This window comes from Peromyscus leucopus, chromosome 2, assembly GCF_004664715.2.
Source record: "Peromyscus leucopus breed LL Stock chromosome 2, UCI_PerLeu_2.1, whole genome shotgun sequence".
Taxonomy (NCBI): domain Eukaryota; kingdom Metazoa; phylum Chordata; class Mammalia; order Rodentia; family Cricetidae; genus Peromyscus; species Peromyscus leucopus.
The window spans coordinates 122159617-122184631 of record NC_051064.1 but is presented as its reverse complement, the minus strand read 5'-3'; the positions used below and the strand labels follow the sequence as shown (position 1 = coordinate 122184631).

Genomic DNA, 25015 nt, shown 5'->3' with positions numbered 1-25015 from the left:
GGAACTTTTGAACCTGGACCTCACTAATTGGATGTACTGTTTGTTCAGGAAGCCCCAGGGATCTCCCTGTCTCATCTCTCTCCTTAACCTACTAGGCTATCTCCAAAAGTTAGTATTTATTACACATACATGTGTAGGCTCCACTGAACTACTAAGCACTTTACGTGAGTTACCTCTTTAATTCCAGACAGAGGTCTGAATCAGATACTGGAAAACAGGCACTGCTTCTGGAGCCAGATGGCCTAGTTAAGGGCCAGCTGCTGTTTTCCAGGTGTATAATGTTTCCCAAAGTAAAAAACCTCTTTAAGCTCCAGTTTCCTTAACAAAGTGGGATAAAGATAGGAATCATCTCAATGGGTTTTATGTATTAAGTTAATATATGAAAAGGACATAAAACAGTGCCTGGCATATAGTAGCAAATAAATTATGACTATTATTTTTAATTACTAAAGGTGAAGACTAAGGCTTAGAGAAACTGGGTAAAATATCCAAGGTTAGTAAAGTAGTAAACAGTAAAGCCAGGATACCAACCCCACCCTTCTGTTCCAGAGGCTTTATTACCAGCCATCACATTAATATCTTCAATGATTTCATCACAGTCCTACGACATTGTCTTAGTTAGCGTTACTATTACTGTGATACAACACCATGGCCAAAAACAGCTTGGGGAGGAAAAGATTTATTCTAGCTTACAACTTTCAGGTCACAGTCCATCATCAAAGGAAGTTAGGCAGGAACTCAAGGCAGAAACTTAGAGGCAGGAACTGAAGCAGAGGCCAAGGAGGAGTGCTGTCTACTGACCTGCACCCTGTGGCTTATTCAGCTTGCTTGCCTGGGCATCCAGGACCACCTGCCCAGAGGTGGCACCATCCATGGCGAGATGGACCCTCCCACATCAAACATCAATTAACAAAATGCGCCACAGGCTTGCCCACAGGCCAGTCTGGGGGAACATTGTCTCAACCGATGTTCTCTCTTTCCAAATGACTCTAGCTTGTGTAAAGCTGAAATAAAAACTAGCTAGTACACATATGTAACTTGGGGCTTACAAAGTGGTGAAAGAGGGAAGAGAAGTGAGATAAAAGCAATCTGAGATTCTCAAGTTAAACAATGGCCTGGGATGCTTCAAGAAAAAGGACTTTTAGCCTCTAAATGTGGAAGTACCACAGTCATCGGTTCTCTTCTTGGTCCCCATACTTTTCCTGTCAAGTGCTGACTGCCAATCTACCTTTAGTCCAGACCTCTGCCCTGAGTTTCATATTCCCATGTCCAACTACTTTCTTCAGTAACTGCTGGATGTATAAAGGATCTCACAAAGAGTAAGTCTAATATAGCACTCTCAATGTTTCTATCCCTCTATACTACTCCATTGGAAGCCAGGGAACATTGTGGAAGAGGGAATAAAAAAAAAGAAAGAGCCTGGTGGTGCACACCTTTAATCCCAGCACACAGGAGACAGAGGCAGGCGGATCTCTGAGTTTGAGACCAGCCTAGTCTACAAAGTATGGTCCAGGACAGCCAAGGTTACACAGAGAAACCTGGTCTCAAAAGATGGAGGAGGAGGAGGAGAAGGAGGAAGAGGAGGAGAGGGATGGGGAGGGGGAGGAGGGAGGAGAAAAATGAGCCAGAGGAAGGGGTAGAGTGTTGTGGAACACTGTCCTCTGGGTACAGCATTAACACTAACTCGGGAACTGACCTGTGACTATTTACACAATACAGGCACAAGGTTGAGCCTGTCACTATCCTGCCACAGAATGGGAAGAGGTTCATGAAGCTTTATCCCTCTTTGAAGAGGTAAAAGCAGTTAATGGTTGCTGCGGTGAGGGAAAAACATTTTCCTTTAGTGGTGTAGCCACTGGTAAGGTACTTATCCCCCTATAAATAATCCCACACACATGCTTCTACACAACCCTATAAATAAATTAACTAATTAAAGACATTAAAATAGAAGGAGGACTAGTTGGGAAGAGAAAGAGGATTGGTAGGAATGGAAAGAGCACAAGAGAGGACAATCAGAGGTGAATATAATCAAAATTCATTACATGCATGTATGTAAGTGTCAGAATGAAATCCAGTATTATGTATAACTAATACATTCTAATAGAACAAGTGACAATAAATCTTAATGTATATTTTTTTCAATTAGAATAAGATTGATAGGCATTTTACTGAAAGGAAAAAAACCTCCCTTTGTTAAGTGAGTGTCAGAAATTAATGGATGGTTCACCATGTTATCCCATTTAATTGTCACAAAAGTCATACATTCCCACAATAGCTTATTAATGATGTTTCAGGTGAAGCAACTGAAACTTGAGGTTAAAGTCAAGGCACAACAAATTACTATTGGCCACACAATCTTGAATCAGTCCTGGCACAGCCTGCAAGTGCTCTGTGCTCACTTGGCTAGGATTGTTTTAAAATTTTCAAGAAGAAGCCGGTCTAAAGAGTTTCCAGGTGTTCCTGGCAATCACTGGATAAGCTACAGTCCAGCTGTCCAGTAAACTACCAAGTCCTGGATCTACTGTGGATCAACAGAACTCTACGCCAATCATAATTTGCCCCCTCTAGTGGCACGAAACAGAACATCATTCACTGCAGGTGAATGCACCCAACTCTGCCATTTACCACTGTCTTCTGTGAAAAGCATTGGGGAGTTACTAGAAGCTAAGACTATCATCAGTATGACTCCATGGCTCCTAGCCTAGGCTCTCCTCCCAGAAGAGCCTGGCATGTGAATGTGCACACAGAGGTGTGCCATTAACTCACTAATCCTATGGGCTTTCCTTTCCTTTCCCTGTTTCTGTACTTATCACCTAGGACAGTGACCTAAAGCACTACTTCCAAGCCTGCTTTGGGGTTATCAAGTTCTCACTCTGAGAGTGGAAGAAAGGAGAAACAGAACTAGAAGAGAGGTGCTGAGGAGTAGAATATACGTCTGCTTTTATTTGAGAAGGACTTCCAGGCTTCCTCTTGGTTCTAGCAAGTCTACTACCACCATTTTCCTGTTGTACCTGCAACTCAGATCTCACTGGCAGTAGGAGCTGTGACTGGTCTTGATGTAGGCAAAGGTACAGATGTGGTTGTACAAACTTTTCTTGCATTATCAGTGCCAAGAGTCTTGCTGCAGAGGTCAGTGAAAACTTTTTAAAATTACCTTTATAAAGTAAGCATTTAAGGTACCATGGTAAAAGCCTCTTCTAAAATTTTGATTGTAACTCTCCTACAAAATTTTACAAATTTCTATAAAGTTCAAAAGACAATAAGTGTATCTTAAAAGAAAAAAATCTCTCCACTGACCTTGAAAGCTACCTAGCAAATGAAAAGATTGAACAGTGATACAGAACACGCAAAGGGTTCCTTTCAAATAAGCAAAGCCCACATTTATTGGACGGTAACCAATGTTGCTGAGCAAGCAGTTTATGCTGAGCTGTTCACACTCCCGACTAGGTGCCTCCCCAGGGGCTAGCCTGCTCTAAACCAGTGACTCACAGTGTTGAACACTGGACACTTCAGGGGTGATTTACAGGGTATATGAGTTTTCTACTGCCCCCAAATTCTGACTTAAGCCATTTAAGACCTAGAGAGAGAACTTATTTAAAGCTCCCTAGTGATTTTTACCAGATATCCAAGTTTTACAACTACTGTTCCAGAAGCCCTCTTTAGAATTACACACACAGTATTTAGTAGGAGAAGGGGTCAATAATAACAGGAGTTTTGAGGAAAAGGTTGCCATCCGAGACAACTTAATTGAAGAGGCTTGCCCTACCTTCCTATCTTGAGCCACTTGGTAGCCTGAGCAGACTAAGACACTTTACCATGTATCAAGTTATAAGCAGACTACTACTAGATTTTCTATTCTTTTGTAGTTCAGCCTATCCAAGCACCAGTTGCACATGGGTTTAACCAGAGGCTTTACTTACAAACATTCTTTCCTTTGCAGAGGTCCTAGAGATCAGCCACAAGACATTAGACTTTGCAGCAAATGTGTTCACCTGCTAAGTCATCTTGCAGGTCCCAACTGTGTAATTTGTGGATTCTTAATTATAACTGACTTTTTATTTTGTGGGAGTTCAAGTTTTTCTAATTCATGTTAACTCTTTGAGTAGTCTATACAACATATTTTAAACATATCCATCCTCTCTCTGTAACACAAATCTTAAAAGGTCTTATTAATAAAAAAAAAAAAACAGAGCCAGATATTGGGGTGAAAGCTGAAAGATCAGAGAAACAGAACAAATCAGGCACATTCTTACTTCTACGAAATCCTCAGCCTCAAGAGAGAGTTCCTGTTTCCTCATGCCTTATATACCTGTTTCTGCCCTGCCATCTTACTTCCTGGGATTAAAGGCGTGTGTGCTTCCCAAGCAAAGGCATGAGATCTCAAATGTTGGGATTAAAAGCATGTGCCACCATGCCTGACTCTGTTCCCAGTGTGGCCCTGAACTCACTGAGATCTATAGGGATCTCTGTCTCCCGAGTGATAAAGAATTAAGGGTGTGTGCCATCACTGCCTGGCCTCAATGTCTAATCTAGCAGATGGCTCTATCCTCTGATCCCCAGATAAGTTTTATTGGGGTGCACAATACCTCTCCAACTCCTTACCCACTTCTCTACCCACCCAACTTTTTATCCCCTTTTTATCTGTGTGCTGCCCATATATTCTTGAATGTGTGGTCTACTATTTCTTTAAAGAGCCTCGACTTTCCCTATTTCAGCAGCTATCAATTCCCAGCAGTTCCTTAGCTAGGGTTTGGGATTGCATATGCACTTTCCTCTCCATGCTGAGATTTTTGTCTGGCTTGAGCTTGCACAGGTCTTGTGAATGCTGTCACAATTGCTGGAGACTGAACCCATGGCCATGTGATTGCTGGTCAAGTGCCCTACCACTGAGCTAAATCCTTAACCTGTTCCCTGCTTTAGCTACATGCTTGGTAATTTTTATTGTGAAAAAGTACACACAACGTAAGAACTACCATGGTAGTTATTTTAAACCGTAGATTCCCACTGTTGCACAGCCACCATCACCATGTATCTCTGGAACTTTTTCAACTCCCTAAATTGAAACCTATTAAGCAATAACCCTCAGTTTCTTCCTGCCGGCAATTCCTCACAATATAGGAGGAAAGGACTTGTTTCCCAGTCCTAGTGCTTTCTCCTACAGCACCTTTATCTTCTCTAATGCTGGATTCCTGCAGTGGGTGGCATACAGTAGCATCAGAGCACTTCAGTAACCATCATCACCTAGGCAGTTTCACAGCAGCAGTCCTTCAGAGACTCTTCTTGAACACTCTTCTCAGAACTGTAAAAGGCAATTTCCTAGCAAGTTCTTCCAGTGAGAAGCATGTGACTTCTATTACCTAGACAGCTACAGCTGTACTCTTTCCAGTATGGTCTAAACTTTAGCCTTGAGAATACAAAGGGACTCTTTCTGGAGTACTGCACTGCCCTAAGAGGGTGGCTTCCCTTTACTGTTATTTTTTTTTATCTTAAGAAAATGCCTCACTGACAGTTGTTTAGTTTGAACTGTTAAGGGGCCCCCCAGGCAGTGGGATCAGGACCCATCCTGGCTGTATAAGCTGGTTTTTTGGAGCCCAGTGCCTATGGTGGGACACCTTGCGCAGCCTTGGTGCAGGGAGGAGAGGCTTGGACCTGTCTCAACTGAAAGTACCAGGCTCTGCTGATTCCCCATGGGAGACCTTGCTTTGGAGGAGGTGGGAATGGAAGGTGGGTTGGGGAGAAGGCTGGGGGGCGGGAGGAGGGAGAAGGGGATCTGTGGTTGGTATATAAAATGAATAGAAAATTTCTTAATAATAAAAAAAGAAAAGTAATGAGGGATAACCATATGTGCTTGCAGTAGGCATGAATGACATTAACTGAAGTAACTTTATAGTATTTCATAAACATATATATGCATATCTACAAATGTATATATATATGTATATGTACAAATGTATATATATATCATAAGGGTACAAAGATGTATATCACGGATGTTTTATGTACTTGGAACTCATGTGTCTAGAAGCTTCATTAAACTAAAATACAGCTATTAAAAAAAAGAAAATGCCTCATTACTCTAATTCTCTGATACAATTAACAATTATATTAAATTTTCTGTGCTCAAATTAATATGTTGTTTCTCTCATGACTGGACTCGGAGTGAGATAGTGAATGGCTATGTAATTCCACCCTTCTTTTATCCTATGCGTCTTAGACTATTTCTTGGCTACACAAAACTCTTTCATCACTCAGACAGGGCTTGGTATCACAGCATTTCCTGAATTCCTGCATTCTGAAAATGGTTTCATTATAATCTCAGTATCTGAGGCAAGTTTGACTAGACAGACATCCTTACTCCCATCTTCTTGAGTTTCTTGAAAATGCTGTCCACTGTATCTCCCCTTGTACTCTGTTGTCAAATCTGATGGAACCTGACTTCAGTGGCTTTGTAAAAGACTTGGCTTTTTCTTTTCTTCTTTTTAAAAAGAATTTAACAGCTTTACTAGAATAATGTTTCAGAGTTGACCAATCTGAATTTCACTTCCCATTCTGGAAAGTGAAAAGTGGGCCCCGTATAGACTTATTTCTTTCTTCTTTACTTTAAAATAAGTTTGTTTATTCTGTTTTGTTTTGTTTGCCAAACAAACACACATGCACAAGTTGGATCTTTGTAGATCATGTGCCATGTTTCAGTAATTCCTTTCTGATAGATTTCTATCCTTTCTAGTATATCTTATTCTCTTGGATGTTTTTACTTCTCTCCTCAACACCCTTCATAATATTTTCATTTGGCTCTGTTATCTCATTAGCCATCTTGGAAATGGATTTTTAATTGAGATTATTTGATTCTTTAATGTTTCCTGAGTTTGGACAATTCCATTCCACATAGTCTTCTTGACTAGGGTACATTTCTAGTGTGGTTTTCACTATATATGAGTCAAGGTATTTTTCTCTTGTTTCATTTAAGTTGGGTTGTTGTGCAAGTTTCTTTCTGATTAGTCATTGGTTTTGGCAACAAGGTTTTCAGTAATTTAAGCAGTTTTATCTTTGTCCTTTTTTCTTTTTATGGGTGTTGACTGATCATTTTAAAGTGTCTATTTTTCCTAGACCAGCAAAGTCCAGAGGTTCTACTTCGGTAGGGAACTTAGTTTCCGAGTTGCCATAATGGAATACAGTTTCTTTTGAAGACAGACTTCTTTGGAATGGGATGAGGAGACTGGAATGTCTTTTGATTTTTATTCTCTTTGGTTCTACATAGATTTAAATTCTGCTCTTTGCTTCCCTGTCTCCTCTTTCAACACTGTCTTCTCTCCCCAACAGTGAATTTTCTCCCCAAGATTCCTATACTTTTTCTAGTCCTTCATACTATCAGACCTTCCTGCTTTACTAGTTAGTACCATATACCTGAATCCACTAGGCCTCAACTTTGTCTTGAATATCTCCTACTCTGTATGGGTCTATTTCTTTCTAGGCTGTGTTAGATCTCCAGTAGGCTCTTCCTTTTTATACCATGTCTGCATCCATAAACTCTTTGTTTTGGTATTCATGTGCTGGCATCAGAGCTTCATATTCTCAATAACATCTAGTTGAAATTTGTGGCATGCTTAACTCAGTTATATTTAAGTATGAGTTACCAATGGTTCAATTTGTCTTCTTTTTTGATCTTTGGGTTTATAGAGAATTTTTTAAATAATTTTTATTTAAGTAGTGATTATTATCACCAAGAGTTTATACTTTTAATAATCTCTAAAGATGCCTCTATTCTATTGTTTTGAGACATGACTTCATGAATCCCAGACTGGTCTTGAACTTCTGGCCCTCTTCGCTCCATCTCCTGAGTGCTGGGATTATAAACATAAACTACCACACCTAGTTAATTGAGTGCTTGGGGTTGAACACAAGATTTTCAGTCTCACACATGCTAGGTAACCTCTCTACCAACAGAGCTACATTCTTGGTACTAAATGTTTTCTTCTTTTTTGTTGTGTTGGGAATTGAACCTAGGGCTTCACATATGGTAGGCAAGTGTGATGTTGCCTACCACTAAATTATATTCTCAGTCCATGCAATAATTTTCTTTTTTTTCTTTTTTTTTTTTTTTTTTTTCGAGACAGGGTTTCTCAGTGTAGCTTTGCGCCTTTCCTGGGACTCACTTGGTAGCCCAGGCTGGCCTCGAACTCACAGAGATCCGCCTGTCTCTGCCTCCCGTGTGCTGGGATTAAATAAGCTGTATTTTTTTTGGTTTTTTCGAGACAGGGTTTCTCTGTGTAGCTTTGCGCCTTTCCTGGAACTCACTTGGTAGCCCAGGCTGGTCTCGAACTCACAGAGATCCGCCTGGCTCTGCCTCCCGAGTGCTGGGATTAAAGGCGTGCGCCACCACCGCCCGGCTAATTTTCTTTTGTTATTGCTGTTTTTTTTGAAGTACTGATGATTGAACCAATAGACTCATGCATGCAAGGCAAGCATTCTACCAGCTGAGCTATATCTTCAGCAAGATGCTTCTAAACTGCTATTCAAAAGCAGCACAATAATATAGCACTGTGCAACTGGAAGAAGCAATAGGAATAGTTGTATTTCACTGTGAAGTCATCTTTAGGACATACCAATAAACAAAAAAGACCAAGCGAAGACAAGTATGCAACGTATGCTACTTTTATAGGCACACATGTGTATATATATATATATGTAAATATGTGTGTATATACACACACACACACATATATATATATTTGCACTCACTACTCTTAATTCTCTGATATAGTTATTAATAATAATTAAAGTTCTGACACAAATACATGCATATTAATATGTAACAATTATATATTCATATATGTGCATACACATATATTTACCTAAATATTTTGTTTGCTTTTATATTACTTTTTCAATGTTAGGTACTAAATCCAGGATCTTGTGTATGTTAGGCAAGTGATCTGTCTCTGAAGTACATCCCAAGTCTTTGGCTATAATTTTTTGGATGAAAAATAAGCAATAAATTTAAGGAAAGTGGTTACCTATTCAAAAAGGAAAAACTACACTAAAAAGAAGTTTTATGAATATATTTTGTTTCATAAACTTTACTTTAAAATGCATATATTTACATATTTGTAAATCCAATTAATTAAAAAGCAATTCCACCTTAATTCCTAAATCAGTGACAGAGCCACACAGAAAGAAATTAATCCAAATAAACTTACTGTCTCTATTTGCCTTGAGAGTTAAGAAAAAATGCAAAGAACTAAAACAGTATCCATCATCACAGTGGTGACAGTTGGCTAAGAGTCTGAGCCTGTTGCATGTATACTGTGGAATAAAGCATATAAAATTACTTCATTTATATTGGGGTAGTAAGATGTAAGATGACAGAGACAAAGTAGACACAGGCCACTGTCCTGAATTTAAGCAGGATATAGCAATATGAATTTAATGTTATCTAAAATAGAAAAAAGGCAGGTTCTGCCTCTCTATACCAGCAAGTCCTACAACAATTACCTACCTACCCAATTTTGGCTTTTTAGTGCTCAGATTATGGTTTCTAAATATCATTTCTCACTAAAAGGACTGCTATCAGTTACTCTTCATCACCATTTTGATAAAAATGCCTGAAAAACACAACTTAAGGGGAGATGGAGGGTCATGATTTGAGAGGGCACAGCCTGTCGCTGTGAAGAAGCTATGGCAGCTGGAGCGGCTCACAGCTAGAGCAGTGGAAGGACAAGGCAGATGGTACATCCACTGGTGGTCGGGGAGCAGAGAGCTCGGGCAGGACTTGGGACTGGGCTCACACCCAAGGCCTGCCTCTCCTACCCCAGTGACCAACTTCTTCCAACTAGGCCCATCTCCTAAAGGTTCCAGAAACTCCTAAAACAGAACCACAAGCTGACATGCCAATTATAAGTTACAAGATTCTTTGTGAGAAAGTAGCCTTGGGAGCTGCTAAAGATGGCTCAGTGGCTAAGAGCATTTGCTGCTCTCGTAGAAGACCTGGGTTTCATTTTCAGCACCCACATGGAGGCTCGCAAACATCTGTAACCCCAGTTCCTGGGAATACAGTACCCCTTTTTGGTGTCTGCAGGCACCACACACACATAATACACACACACACACACACACACACACACACACACACACACACACACACACACACACTCATGCATGGGAAAAACATCCACACGCATAAAACTTTAAAGAGAATGTTATGAGTGGCTTCTAGTCCATTCCCAGCAGAGTACCTGTTCCCTTCTGAAATCTTGTGAGCATAGCCTTTACTGTCTGCATTCCTACAGATATTCTGGTCTTTCACACCCAGTACACATTGTTGGTCATGGCTCAAGACCAGGGCTGAGCAGGTTTTCCTAATGTGTCAGATAGTATGTATCTCAAGCCAAGTTAAGGAAGGTTTTGGAGCTGCAAGTTTGAGAGACTCTACTAGGTTATAAAAAAAGGAACAACCAAGAGCCTGTCATCTGCGAGATATGTGTGTGAAAAACAACAACAACCCCCACCCCCACGCCCAAACCTGAATCTGAGTCTAATCAAACCTCTAGGTCTAGCTATGATATCTAGGAAACAGGAATGGAGAAAAACATTAAATGACAGTAATAGATATAATCAGCAAAATATAATTATGAGAAAATTTAAAGACATGGGGTTTGCAACAAGTAAGTTTCAAGGGAAAAAAAGGAGGGAAGGAAATCCCATACACTAAGAGGCTTAGCATACATACCAACCAACTTTATTTAAAGAAATTCAAGATGAGAGACGACAGAGGAGAAGGAAAGATGAAGAGGGATAAATGTAGGAGGGGGAAGATAGGGAAGGAGATAAGAGAGAGAAAGAGAAAGATGAGAAGGAGGAAAGAAGAGAGGACGTGACAGGAGAGGGAAAAAGACAAGCAGGAAAGGAAAAGGAAAGGAGAAAGACAGGGAGGAAAGGAAGGAGGAAAGGTGCTATGACGGTGGGATAATTTAAACACAAATATTTACTGGTGTGATAATGTGGTATGGCTATGCTTTTAAAATATCCTTACCTATGAGAGAGACATTCTATTTCATAATAAAGTGGTACTATATTTGTACTTTAAGGCAGACACAATCAAGCATATATAAAATAACATCGAGCACATGCTGACAATTATAACAATAGAGGATAGACTGACATAACTGTGTTGTTTTCTTTACTTTTGTATGTATTTGAAATTTTCCCACATAATTTTTATATGGAAGAAAATGTTAAACTCTTTCAAATGATACATATCCCCTAAGCTCAATTAAAATAGCTCAGCATCCTGAAGGGAACATGGCCCAAAGCCCTAACTTATTTATTACTCTCTTTCTCTCATGAAGACTCACTGTAATCAATAGCAGCTGTCAGTAACTGATGAGATGCCTCATTTTCTCAGGTACTGAGGCAAAAAAAAAAAAAAAAAAAGGATGACTATGATCTAAAAGAGAAGTGTGATTATTAGTTTAACTAAAAGAATAGATTTTTAATAATGGATTCTCAATAAGAGAATTCCAAGGACCAAGTAAGAACCGGGGAAGAGGACATAAAAGACTTAAGGTAACAGGTATCCTTTCTTCCAGGTGAATCAGTTGGGAAAGAGTATGGTTTCCTGTTAAGTTAAAAGAGTATGTGAGGACTAGACACCCTGTACTAATGTAAAGATAACCCACTTTATATTAGGTAGGCCTATTAGGGAAACGACTCTGAAAAACAAAGGGTAGTCATGTGTTCAAGAGCTTTTCCCTAACAGGATGTATAACTTTTGGACTCTAACCGACTGGCCAGGGAGATCAAGGGTATAGTTACTCACCTAGAGGAGGCTGCAGCATACCACCATTCTTCTCACAGTTTCCAATTGGTTGGATTTCAGAGGAGTCAACCAGTCTCCAGAAGTCATTCTTGTTGTCACTGCCATCAAGGCGCAGGCGGAGTCGGGCACCTGTCAGTCCAACTACTGTGGCAATACAGGTGGATGTGGTGTTCCTGGGGTCCTGTGCTTCCAATTTCATGCTGATCTTGAACTCATTGCTTGGAGGTGTGTAGGACTGAGGAGAAGAAGCCAAGGGAATTAGGTAGACTAAGTATAAACTGCATTTCAATAGGAATGTTAAAGAGATGGAACTTGAAAATGTATGAATTGGATTCAACGTGGTTAAAGATGGCCAAGGACAAGTCTGGCTTATTCCCTAACATTTAGGAAAGGTTTTCTACAAATGAAGCATTAGAAATAAGATGAAAGAAAAAGTTCCTTTCCTCTGAAGTATCACATATTGACTCATACCAGTACAAGAAAGGGTAGGAGTGTCTGATGATGTCTGCTGCTCATTTGCTTTTCCTACATCTACCATAAAGACTAGTAGGAGCTGACTTCTTTCTTATTTTAATATTAACTCATAAATCAACTAATATAATTGACATACAGTAAACTGTACATTTTGGTAAGTCTTGACATGACATCACAGGCACTCTTATCTACTTCTGAAAGCACCATTATGATCAAAATAGCGAACATGCCATCACCCTGAAGTTCTCACATACTTCTTTGGAATTTTCTTCTCCAGCTCCTCTCCTTCTCATTTTAGATGGAAGCATGGAGGAGTATTGTTTTTTATTGACTATATTTTTCAGTCAGTGTAAGTATTATGATATTCTCAATATTGTTGACCTTATCAGTTCAAGTGGAGTATATTTAATCTGAAATTATGAAATTCAAAATGAGCAGCTTTGTCACTGATATGCTGGTACAAGAAAACTCTGTATTTGGCATTATATGATGTGTTGAAGTAAAAAATACCATTAAAATATTGCATAATTACCTTCAGACCATGGGCATACGGCATGTAAGAAACAATAATAAATTGCATGCTTAGATTGGTCATATCCATAAGATACTTTATTTCATAGGAAAATATTCTAAAATCTAAAACACTTCTGATTTCAAAAGTTTAATGTCCCTGGATCTGATACGCATTTCTTTTTGTTGCTGAGTAGTAGGCCATTTGGTTTAGCTCTAGCTTTTGGCTCTTATAAACATGTGCCTATATACATGCATAAACAAACCTTTGTATGAAATATACAATAGTCCATCGGAAAATACCCTCTGTATACGTTAGTACAGAAACCCTTTTCTCTACCCACTCCCTTTTTTTTTCTGAGGCGTCTCAACCATAGTCCAGCTGTACCTGGATCTTACCATGTTGTTCAGACAAGCCTCTAGTACTGTGGTCCTGCTGCCTCCGCCTCTCAAGTGCTGGGACTGTAGATGTGCATCACTATAGACAAAATCTACAGCTACAGAAACCACAGATGGAGGACCACTTTTTTCTTTTTTTAGTTTTTTGAGGCAGAGTTTCTCTGTGTAGCTTTGCACCTTTCCTGGAACTCATTCTGTAGACCAGGCTGGCCTTGAACTCACAGAGATCTGCCTGGCTCTGCCTCACGAGTGCTGGGATTAAAGGTGTGCGCCACCACTGCCCGGCCTTTTTTCTTATATAAACTTCTTTTTTTTTTTTTTTGGTTTTTCGAGACAGGGTTTCTCTGTGTAGCTTTGCGCCTTTCCTGGGACTCACTTGGTAGCCCAGGCTGGCCTCGAACTCACAGAGATCCGCCTGGCTCTGCCTCCCGAGTGCTGGGATTAAAGGCGTGTGCCACCACCGCCCGGCTAAACTTCTAACAGTAGAGTGGCTGGCTTATTTGAGTAGGTTTGTGTGTAACTCATACATCAAAAGTTAACTCCTTTACAGTATGTAACTCAGTACTTTTCTGTATATTCATAGTTGAGCAAACACCATACCTATCTACTTTATAATCACCATCATCCTAAAAGAAACCCCATCATTGTAAGGTGTTATTTTCCATTTTCCTCTCATTGATGGATATTTGCATTTTTCTTCATTAGCTATTACATATGACTAATATTAAGAAAATTAATTATAACTTTCCCTTGGGAAGTCCATACCCACACTTCAGTTTGTCTGTCTCATACATAAAGACTAGATTAAACTATATTTAGTAATAAAAATACAAAACTGTTTCATAATGCTTAATTATAAAATTCTTTTCTGCATTAAAGTCAGGAATCACAGTTTGTCTTGAGTCAAGGTCCTTAAAGGATTAGGGAGCTCCTTAGGCTGCTGAGAGTAACAGTGTAGAGCTGTGCCTCTGTCCCTCTGTCTCCTAACCACTGGCAGAATTGTACCATTTGTGAAGAGTGATAATTTGACCTTTCTTTCTTTCTCTTACCTAACTACTGTAGTTAAAATTTCTAATATTATACTAAATAAGAATTGTGACAATACAAAATTTCAAGATATACTAAGAGCCATACTAACCACAACAGCAGGATGTTTTCTGATTCTTACCTGGGAGAAAATGTTCAGTTTTCCTCATTCAGTAGAATGCTGACTAAATGTCTGTCATATACAGGCTTTATTATGTTAAGGCACAATCCTTCTATATCTAATATGTTCATGACTTCTTATCATGAATAACATGAATAATAGATGTTTCTGCATCTATTGGGATGATCATAATTTTTATAATTCATTCAATTATGCAAGGTATTATGTATATGTTATGTAATATGTATTTAATTTGCATATTCTGAACCATTCTTGCATCGTGGAATGAAACCAACTTGAACATGATGTATGACCTTTCTGACAAGCTCTTGGTTTTAATTTGCAAGCATTTTCTTGAAGATATTTGCCATTTTGCCCATCAGGGTCATTGCTCTATGGTTTTCTTGCTGTTATGCTGTCAGGCTTTGGTAACAGGTATTTCAGGATAAACAGAATTAAGTTGGGAAGGGTCCCCTCCATTTCAGTTGTTTTCTAATCTTTAAAAATCAGCACACAGGTGCCAGGTAATATTATAACATTTTCAAACAAAGTATGATTTTGCTTTTCTTTTCATCTCACCCTTGTTCCTCTGTTGTAGCCACATCCACATCCACCTACACACACCCACATACAATGATTCTTGTTTTCTTTTATGGTTTGAGAAGCATTAGTACTAGTTCTTTAAAAGTTTGGATAAATTCAGGAGCTTGGGATGTGGTTCAGTTGGTGGAGTGTTTGCCTACTGTGTACAAAGTCCTGGGGTTCAACCCCCAATACTGCATAAACTGGGATGTGGATACAAGAAGATCAGAAGTTCAAGGTCATTCTCAGCTATATAGGGAGTTTGAAGTCAACTTGAAATATATAAGACCATCCCCACCTCACCCTCCTCCCAAAAAAGGAAGAAAGGGAGGGAGGGAGGGGTGGGAGGGAGGAAAGGAGTGAAAGAGGAAGGAAGGAAGGAAGGAAGGAAGGAAGGAAGGAAGGAAGGAAGGAAGGAAGGAAGGAAGGAAGGAAGGAAGAGATAAAAAAAGACAATGAAAAAAGTTGCATCAAATTCAGCAACACAATAATCTGGTCCTAGGCTTTTATTTGGTGAGACTTTTTATTACTGATTCAATCTTTCAATATTATTATTTCTTACAGATCTACATTTTTTGGGTGTGTACAGGTATGCCTGTGATATAGGTGCACATCTGTAAGCACACATCCATGCAGAGGCCAGAAGAGGCCAGCTGGTGTCCTGCTGTGTCATTCTCCACCTTATTTTCTTGAAACAGAGTCTCTCACTGAACCTGAGGCTAGGTTGGCAGCCAGCAAGCCACAGAGATTGACAATGCAGGTGTTATATGTCTATGGCCACACACGGCTTTTGATCTCATACAAGTGCTCTTATCCACTGAGCCAGCTTTCTAGCCCTCCATTCTGTTTTTTATATATTCTTGGTTCAACTTTGGCAGGTTATACAGGTCTTAAATTTTTTTCCATTTTACTAGATTTTCCAATTTTTTAATACGTAGTTTTTCAAAAATAATTTCTAGATCCTTTGAACTTTTATAGTCTCAGTTGGGACGTTTCCAGTTTTATCTGGAATTTTATCTGGGCTCTCACTTTCCCTTTAGTTAAGGATTGTTCATTTTGTTTATTTTTTCAAAGAACTATTCATCCTTTGTGCTCTTCTTTTAGTCTCTATTTCATTTGTTTCTCTTCTGATTCTTCTACAAATTTGGGGTATGGCTTGTTTTTGTTTTTCTAAGACCTTGGGATCAATGATTAAGCTTTTGTTTTCTACTTTTGGTGTAGATACTTGTTACTACAAATGTCCCTCTTAAGATTGCTCATTTTCTCTCTCAAATTTTTTGATGTGTTTCAATTTTCATTTGGTACAAGGAATATTTTCAATCTGCTCTTTGTGTGCCTACTCTTCCAGTAGAATTTATATCCTATGATTTATATTTAGGAAGTTATGATGGTAGTTATCTTCATTCCAGTGACAGGTGTAGCACCCCCTTAAAGCATCTTTTATAAAGCTGGTCTGGTTAGGAATTCCCTTAACTCTTTGCTTGTTTTGGAAGATCTTTATTTCTATTAAATTCTGAAGGACACCCTGTCTCAGAAAACCAAAAAAAAAAAAAAAAAAAAAAAAATTCTGAAGGACAGCCTTGTTGGGTTATAATAATATGGGTTGAAATAGATCCCTTCCTGGCTTAAAGAGTTTCTACTGAGAAATCTGCTACTAGTCAAATGGGGCTGCTCTTAAATATTGTTTGGTGCTTTTTCTGTACTGCAGACAGTTTTCCTGTATGCTGTAATGAGAACCTTCTATGGCAGGGTCTATGTGGGAATCTAGACACGGATGCCCATGTCTTTCCCAAGGTTGTGAAGTTTTCGGCTGTTACTCCAATGAATAGGTTACTATGCCCTCAACTTCATTCCTCCCCATTTAGGTATGTTAATGATCAGGACATTTGATCTTTTCATGGTACCCTAAAGATCCTGTATGCCTTCTTCATTCTTTTTTTTTTAAATTTCTGTCTCAATCATTTCAAAAAATACCTGTCTTCAAGCTCTAATATTCTTTCTTCTGCCTGTAGACTGCAGTTGAGGCTCCCAACTCAACTTTTAAACTGATTTATAGAACTCCTTATTTCTAATATTTCTGACTGGTTCTTTTTTGAAATCTCCATCTCTCTGCTGAATTTCTCACTCATGCTCAGCATTGTCTTACTAGTTTTATTTAACTGCTTGTCTGGTTTTCTTGAGATTTCAAGAAATAATTCTTTTGAATTCTCTATCAGGTACTTCACTTTGGTATCTGTGGCGTCTCTTACTAGAGTGTTATGAGTGGACTTTAGGAGATGTTGTATTACCTTGTTCTTCATACTTCTTGTATTCCTATGTTAAAACTTGCACATCCGGTACAATGGATAGCCTTATCACTTTTATGGAACAGACTTAACTTTTTCCAGAAGATGTATCTTGATCATTGATTTATTGATATTCAATGCCAATGTTACTTCCAGTTTGAACACAATAGTGTGATCTGCCTAAAGCATGTTTGTCTATGATGAGTTTGTCTATGTTGAGTTTGAGTACAGTGCATTCATTCTACTTATCTGTATTATATCAGAATCAGAGAGTGACCTACTGTGTCTCTATGCAATACAATCAAGACTGGAGATACTCAAGTAGTTCAAGCAAGTGTGATACAGAAAGCAATATGTGTAGGTATACTCTGTGCTTACTCCTATAATGAAACTTGTGACCTGTACAAGGTGAGTTGTTTCCTTAGGCACTGATGATGATATTCATTGTATTACTTGAACCTTCTGCATTTGCTGTTCTAGTAATGAGGAGCCTGAGGCACTTGTCCTCTGATCTGACACTGGCATGGGTTCAGGTACTAAACAGAGAGGATGGTACAGGAATCTCTGTCAGTGGCCCTCATGCCCTGACTTATGAGTGATCAATGCAATGAGGAGTTGTAGATAAAGTTGTGTTGTTCCCCTACTGTGAGAATGCCTGCTCTGGATTGTGACCTCAGACTCCTTATAACTGTGTACCTCTGAAGATGTATGGAGACTTCCCACAGTTTTTCAGATACAGTGCCTAGGATACAGTGAAAAGGATGACTGAAATTTGGCAAATTCCTCTCAGAGAGGTGCTAAAAGAAGGGAGGGAGAGCAGAATGTGGCTGGTATTGGCCATGGTTCCCCTGAAACTTGTTAGACTGTGTACCTGAGGCAAGAGTACATCTGGGGCCATAGGGATGTTGTTCAAATGTTCCCAGCATGTCTCTGGTAGGGTAGTAGTAGAAACTCAGAATTATTTCTCGGCATTATAGCAACACTGTATGTAGTGGTGGGAGAGTTGTGTCAAGAACTACCTGTACAACTATTTCAGTCCTGCACCCATGTGAAACATGAAATAGGCCACATTTCCAGTATCAGAAGGTAGTCTCAATCTCATGGTTTTTTTTTTTTTTTTTTTTTTGTAAGTGGCAGCCTCCACTATCCTCCCTGTTATAATATCTGATGCCCAGCTATGTAAAGGATTTGTCTCAGAATCATTCTGACTAGCTATGTCTGGTCTGATGAGGCAAACCACACACTGAGCCAGTATAGTAGAATGTCTATCGGTCCCATAATTTGGATATATAGGGTTTCTAAATCTTAAAGCAGTCCTAATTCAGACAATAGGCTTCCTCCTCTCAAGATGACTGGCAATACCACCCTGGTAGTTTGCTGGGAGTTGAAAGTCTAAACTTAGGCTACTGTGCAGTTTTTAGACCTGGAAGAACTGTGAAGCTTTCTTAAGCCAGTAGAATACCTATCTGAGCTGGTAGATCGGTGGGACTCTTCCACCTTTACCCCTGTGTAGAGAAACTTCTTTCCAAGATATTGTGCTAAGGTGAGGCATTTTGTTTCTTTTGCTTTGCTGCTGTCCCAGGCCTGGATTTTGCAATTTGTGTCCTGCTGAACATATAACTATACACTTGTCCCTTCCTTTTTTTTTCACTGTGGAGAAGCCCTGTCCTGATGGATGGTTTCTATTCAGATATTTTGCCTTCCTGCTTTGTTCTTTCTTTTAAAGGCTGCTTTGGCTGTTCTGAGTTTCTTATGATTCTATATAAATTGTAGGATCAATTCTGCCAATTTCTGCCCAAAAGTCTGGTATTTTGATAGGGACTGTGGCCAATTTATACATCATTTTGGGGAGTACTGTTATACTGTTGTGATTTACAAATATTTTCTCTTAATGTGGCTTGTATCTTACTCTCATACAGGTATCTTTAAAAATTATTTTTACTTATGTGTATGTGTATTTATGCATGTAGGAGTGTGTACATGAGTGCAGGTGCCTGTAAGTCCAGAGGTGTTAGATCCCCTGGAGCTGTAGTTACAGATGATTGTGAGTCACCTGACTTGAGAGCTAGGAACCTAACTGAGGTCCTCTGGAAGAACGGCTAGTGCTCTTAACTGCTGAGCCATCTCTTCAGCCTTCACAAGTATCTTTTGAGGAACAGGAGTTTATAACTCTGAAATTTCCTTTGTGTGTGTGTGTGTGTGTGTGTGTGTGTGTGTGTGTGTGTGTGTGTGTGTGTTAGTAATATGCATGTGTACAGCACATGTTCATGTTTGTGCATGTATGTGCAGGTCAGAGGTCAGTGTGAGCTCTCCTTAACCGTTCTTTAGTATTGAATGTGTGCACTTGCCCATATGCATGCATGTTGAAGCCAGAGACTGATATCAGGGTGTCCTCTGACACTCTCCACCTGAATTTTGGAGACAAGGTCTTTCACTGAATCTGGAGCCTGGGCTACAGGCATGGGCTGTCATACTTGGTTTTTATCTGGGTGCTAGGGATCTGAAGTCAGAGCCTCATGCTTGAGAAACAAGCATTTTATTGACTAAGCCATCTCCTTCCTCAGCCTCTCCTTTCATAATTTTTAATTTTTATGGAGCATTTTTTGTCAGATATTTTCTATATGTGAGTTTTGGATATTTGTAAGTTCACCTCACCCCTCTGGCTGCTATTTTAAGTCAAAGTTTCTCTTCTGTTATATATTCTGTTGGATTATTTTAAATAATTGACTAGAATACTAATTTAATACTGAGTCACATTTTTGAGGGGTTATATTATTCAATTCTAATGGCTCTTTTTCCTTCAGTAGTATGATATTTTCTACTAAGGGTAAGACATAACAGCTTATGAGAGACCCTTTTGCTCCATATCTTTTCACCACTAAAGGTGTCTTCTTTTAAATCATAGCCATTAAAAAACCGTCTGGTGATATCTTAGCCATCATTACTCTCATACTCCTTTCTCTTTCTTCTCTTCGGGAATACTGATCACACATCTATCTGGCAAGTAGCAGCTCTGGTTTGCTACTCTCTTTTCATTTGAGTCTGAACTGCTTTGTCTTTGTGATTCATTTTGGGTAGTTTCTATTCCTGTGTCTCAGAGTTCAGTAATATTTTCTTGTAACATTAATATTAACCAGTGCATTTTTAATTTTGCATATAGTTAATTGAGAATCTTGACATCTTTCATTTCTCTGCTTACACTTGGAACATATCAAATAATTAAAACAATACTTTTAGGTGCTTATCTTTTGTTCTGTGCCCTGTATAGGTCCTGAGTCAGTCTAAACCAATTGACTATTCTCTTTCCTATTGACTGCACTCTTCTGCCTCTTTGCATGCCCACTAACCTTTGACTAGATGTTAGGTACTGTGGATTTTATTGCTGGGTACTGGATATTTTTTGCATTTCTATAGATTTTCTTGTGATTTGTTTCTAGATGAAGTTTCCTGAGGACAGTTTGATCCCTTCAAGTATGACTTTTATGAGTTTTTTATACAAGTCTGGAGCAATGCTCGGAGTATGACTATTTCCTATTATCTAAAAGGCCGTCCTGAATATTCTTCCAATGATCAATTAAAGAAGAGACTTTCCAGGAACCATGCTCAGTCTTGTGCGAGTATCAGGCTTTCTTCTAATGTTTTCAGGTGGATTTTCCATTGGCCATAAATAGTTTCCTCATCACTCAACAGTAGTGATTTCCTGAATAATTAAAGATGATCTCCTATAGCCCTTTTGGGTTTTGCTATGTTAAATGTCTATCTTCTCTGACACAGTGACTTGTAAATTCTAGCTACTTTAATGCGTCTGGACTCTCAGTTCCATATCCTTGAATTAGGGAGTCTGATGGCTCAACCTAAGGTTCACCTTCTTTGGAACATGCTCTGGATCTAGTAAGCTGGCAAATCACACAGGCTTCACTCATTTGTTTCCCATTTCTCAGACTACTGTTTATTTCTCTGATTTTTGGTGACTTGAGAGCTATTTCTTAGTATATTTAAATTAAGAATGGTTTAGGTAAACATTTGAATTTAGACTATATTATTTCAAATAAACAGAAATATGTACTTTTACTTAGAAATTAGATAAAACTTAAAGTGAACTAATTGAGGACTAAAGCAAGAGTGGTATAAAGAACTGGCATCTTGCTCTGTTTAGCAACAGTGCACTGCTTAGCTTACCAACCTTACTACACGTTGACATGGTGACATCACCACACATTGTCTGGAACACTTAATTTTATGTGAGAAGCTTTCAATGATTCAAAAAATGTCCCCCAGTAAGACTGGGTTCAGTGTTCTTAAAGAAAAGTAAGATTGTGGCAGAGGTGTTGAACACAGGAAAAGAATACTGCTCCACATTCAAAAACCATCTAAAACCCACAATTTTCTTTCCTATCTCTCTGAATTAAAGCTCCAGGAAAAAAATAGTCATTTATTTTTTCAGTAACAGAACACCTTCTGAGGAAACAGAACACCTTGGAGGAAAGGTGTTCCTTGGAATGAAGCTGGGGAGATGCCTGGTGCTAAAACTCAGAAACCAACTTTCACTTGAGCTCCTCTCATACAAGTTTATTTTGGGGTCCTCAGGTGAGAAGTCAAAGGGCTCCTACCTCATGCTCTGATTACTCAAGCACCAGAAACCACTGTCTCCCACCTACTAACCATGTTGAAAATCAATTACCTGCTTGAAGCAATGGACAGGCGCTGGGACTGAACATGTTTCTTTTAGGTATTTGTCCCAGGTAAAATGACCTGTAAAGGAAATAGAAATCTCTATCACAGTCAACTTCCTAAACAAATGCCTTTAGAATGTACTCTACACTAAACAGCAAGCAAGCCCTTAGTGGGCAGGTTTAAACTTTTGTTTTCCATTTGATCTTAATCAAAGGTAATCTTAGAGGGAAGAATCCAAGTGCCCTGGATGAATCTTTTTAAATTAATGTTTTAAAATCATAGTCTTAAGATGATCTATGCTGTTTTGCATGTTAGTCCCTGGACCAGCTAAAAATCCTAGAGTAGGATATACTAGCATCTCGAAGAAGTACCAAGAAGCCCTCAGCAAGCAGAAGGCAGAAGGTAGTGGAGGAATTGTTCTTCTTGAACAATCTGACTCCTGGAAAGGCCCTGCATTGAGGTCAGGTAGCATGATTTAGCATCCCACACCTCAGCTTAGAAAGTATAAAGCAAAGACTATCTAGAGACACTGGCAAGAAGATTTCAGGGGAGGGAAAGCAACATGAATGAGAGAAATATACTTGAGTTCTCACCTTTTAAATCGCCACTCCAGGTACAAAATGCTGTACTGAGGTACAGAATGATGGGTATGTGATAATTTAGCCCAGTAGGGCTTGAGAAGCAATTCTGATGACAACACGAAGAACAAACTGGGTTGTCTACAGAATCATTTACTCTCTTGATGTTGCCTCAAGTATCTCAAAGCATAAAGAACAATGAACTGAAAGAGCAATCTTTAAGGTGACACTATTCCAGGGCTAGGACAACATGGAAAGGCATAGCCTGTTATATGTGAATATCACTGGACCACAAAAGATTACCAAGTTCTTTATTTCAAAGTTAAAGCAATTTACAGTTTCCACCTAATACCCACCTAGAGGTGACCCCATGATGGAGCAGGGAAGGTCCCAGAGACTCTCACAAGCTAAAACACTGTAGCAAACCAGCATTTCTTGAAGTTTCCTCTGTAGTGGAGCAGCACAGGGCCCCTTTGGACCATGCAAAAAGCACTAGCTGCTGGGAATAAAAATGAATCACTGAATAATGATATCTAAATCACTACAAAGATGATGCCAAGACTTTACATTCTGCTGACTTTATAGCTTCTGTTTTAAGGTTGGTTCCTTTCCCACCACCCTTAACTAAGCAAATAGGTTTGGCCAGAAATCCCAATCGGTTCTGAAATATTTCACAAGCCAATTGATGATTAAATAATATGACCAGACAGTCCATACAGTAAATGAGAGAGTTATTTCCTGGAGTGAAGATTTAAAGAGGTTATCAAAATTTAATTAATGAATTTGCTTGCTATTAGTTGAGGTCTTAAATCAAGGACTGAATAAATGTTATCATTATTTGCTATTAGAAAAAGAAAACATTGCAATTATTACATCTTTACAAATGAAAGAGTAAGTCAAATTTTAAGTCTTGGACTTTACTGGTCTGAGACCCTTAAGCTCTCTACTATCTAGAGCAGCAAGTCCAATTCAACTTTCCTGAGCTGACAGAAAGGAACTGTGTATATGTGCTATCCAATAAGATAGCACTAGCATATAATTTTTGAACATTTTAAATGTGACTAGTGTAAGGATCTACATTTTAAATTTTATTTAACTTCAAATAATTTTAAAATGTATATATGGCTCATAGCTAATATGTTAGAAAACAAAGTCTAAAAGCTTGGCCATTTCTGGGTAATTGCTTTTATTAGCTTGAGTTCTGACCAAAAGTACCCAAGAGACTTTGATTTTAAGAATTATGGCAGCATTAATTACAGTTGCCTATTACACATATTAACCATGCTAATCATCTCCTGTGCTATAAGGTAAAAAGGCTAGAAACCTCAGGCATATACAATGTAGGAAACCTCCTACTATTGAGTAAAGAAGAATATATTAAAAGCAGTCCAAACACCATGATGACTGATTTGAACCATACCTTTTTTCTTCTATTTGACTGCTGGGTTATCATCAGGTAAATTTAAAATCAAGATACCTTTTATTAAACAAATCAGAGTACTTAAACACATTCTTTCATGTTTATCATAAAGTCAGATATCATATGACTTCTGAATCTGCAAGCATTAAAATAATCACAAAAGAAATGGCAGCAAGCAAGGTATGGATCAACAGTTAATTGTAAAAAAGAGATAATAAAACTACTATGCATTGTAAACCACACAGTCCCTATCATAGCTGTTAAACTCAGCCATTCTGGTAGTGGGCTAGAAGGTACAAACAATGAAAATTGAAAAGAGAAGAGAAAGCTTGTATTCTATGAAGCCTTGACAAAGCAGGTAGCAGGCTCATTGTGGCCCTCGGACAGTAGTTTCACAACACAAGGTCTAAAGTGTTGATTCCAAAACCATATTCCTAAGTGCTCTCATTTCTTCAAAGTTTATGGAACCACCTTTAAAAGTTTTCACTCAGTAGCTTCAAGTTAAATCTGTGTCTATGGACCACTGGTATTTTTAAAAAATATACTAGAAGTCAAAAGATGCTGCTTAGGTCTATTTTTATAGCAAATATCTTGGGCAAATTTAACCTCCCAAGCCTCAGTTTGCTCATCTGAAAGATGGAGATAATTGTATCTATAATGCATACAATTGTATATGAATTCTTCATTTGATCAATACGTAATATCCTTCCAAGTGTAAAGAACCATGTTAAATGTTGGTGGACCAAGACAGACAGAGTTCCTGCATCATAACACTTTCAGTCACTAGATGAGCAGAAATATTGAACTTACTTGCACAAATAATATTGCAATTAAAATAAGTTTAATTTAAATTTAAATATTTTATTTTTATTTTAATTACGTGTATGTATGTATGTATGTCAGTGTTTGAGTGTGCACACATATGTGTGGGTGTCCACAGAGTCCAAAAGAGGGCCTCAGATCCCCTTAGAATTAGAGTTACAGGTGAGCCACCTAACCTGGGTGCTGGAAACCAGACTGAGGTCCTCTGCAAGAGCAGCAAGTGCTCTTAATTGTCTAGCCATTGCTTGACCAGTACAGGGAAATTTAGTTTATATTTGGGACCTTACTAACAGACATATAATGTTTTAT

At 38.7% G+C, this 25015-nt stretch overlaps 1 protein-coding gene across 3 annotated transcripts in view; it reads right to left on the bottom strand.

Moving 5' to 3' along the window:
- Positions 1-25015, bottom strand: part of Scmh1 (Scm polycomb group protein homolog 1) — a 126850-nt gene that overhangs the window by 72397 nt on the left and 29438 nt on the right. For 2 of the 3 annotated variants that reach the window (XM_037202903.1, XM_037202901.1), the window contains exons 5-6: positions 21894-21964; positions 11816-12050 (exon numbers count right to left, since the gene is read on the bottom strand). In XM_037202903.1, coding sequence (XP_037058798.1) covers positions 11816-12050; positions 21894-21964 — 306 coding nt within the window. Of the gene's footprint in view, positions 1-11815; positions 12051-21893; positions 21965-22820; positions 22964-25015 lie in introns of all 3 variants that reach the window. The other variant, XM_037202902.1, reaches the window with a different exon arrangement.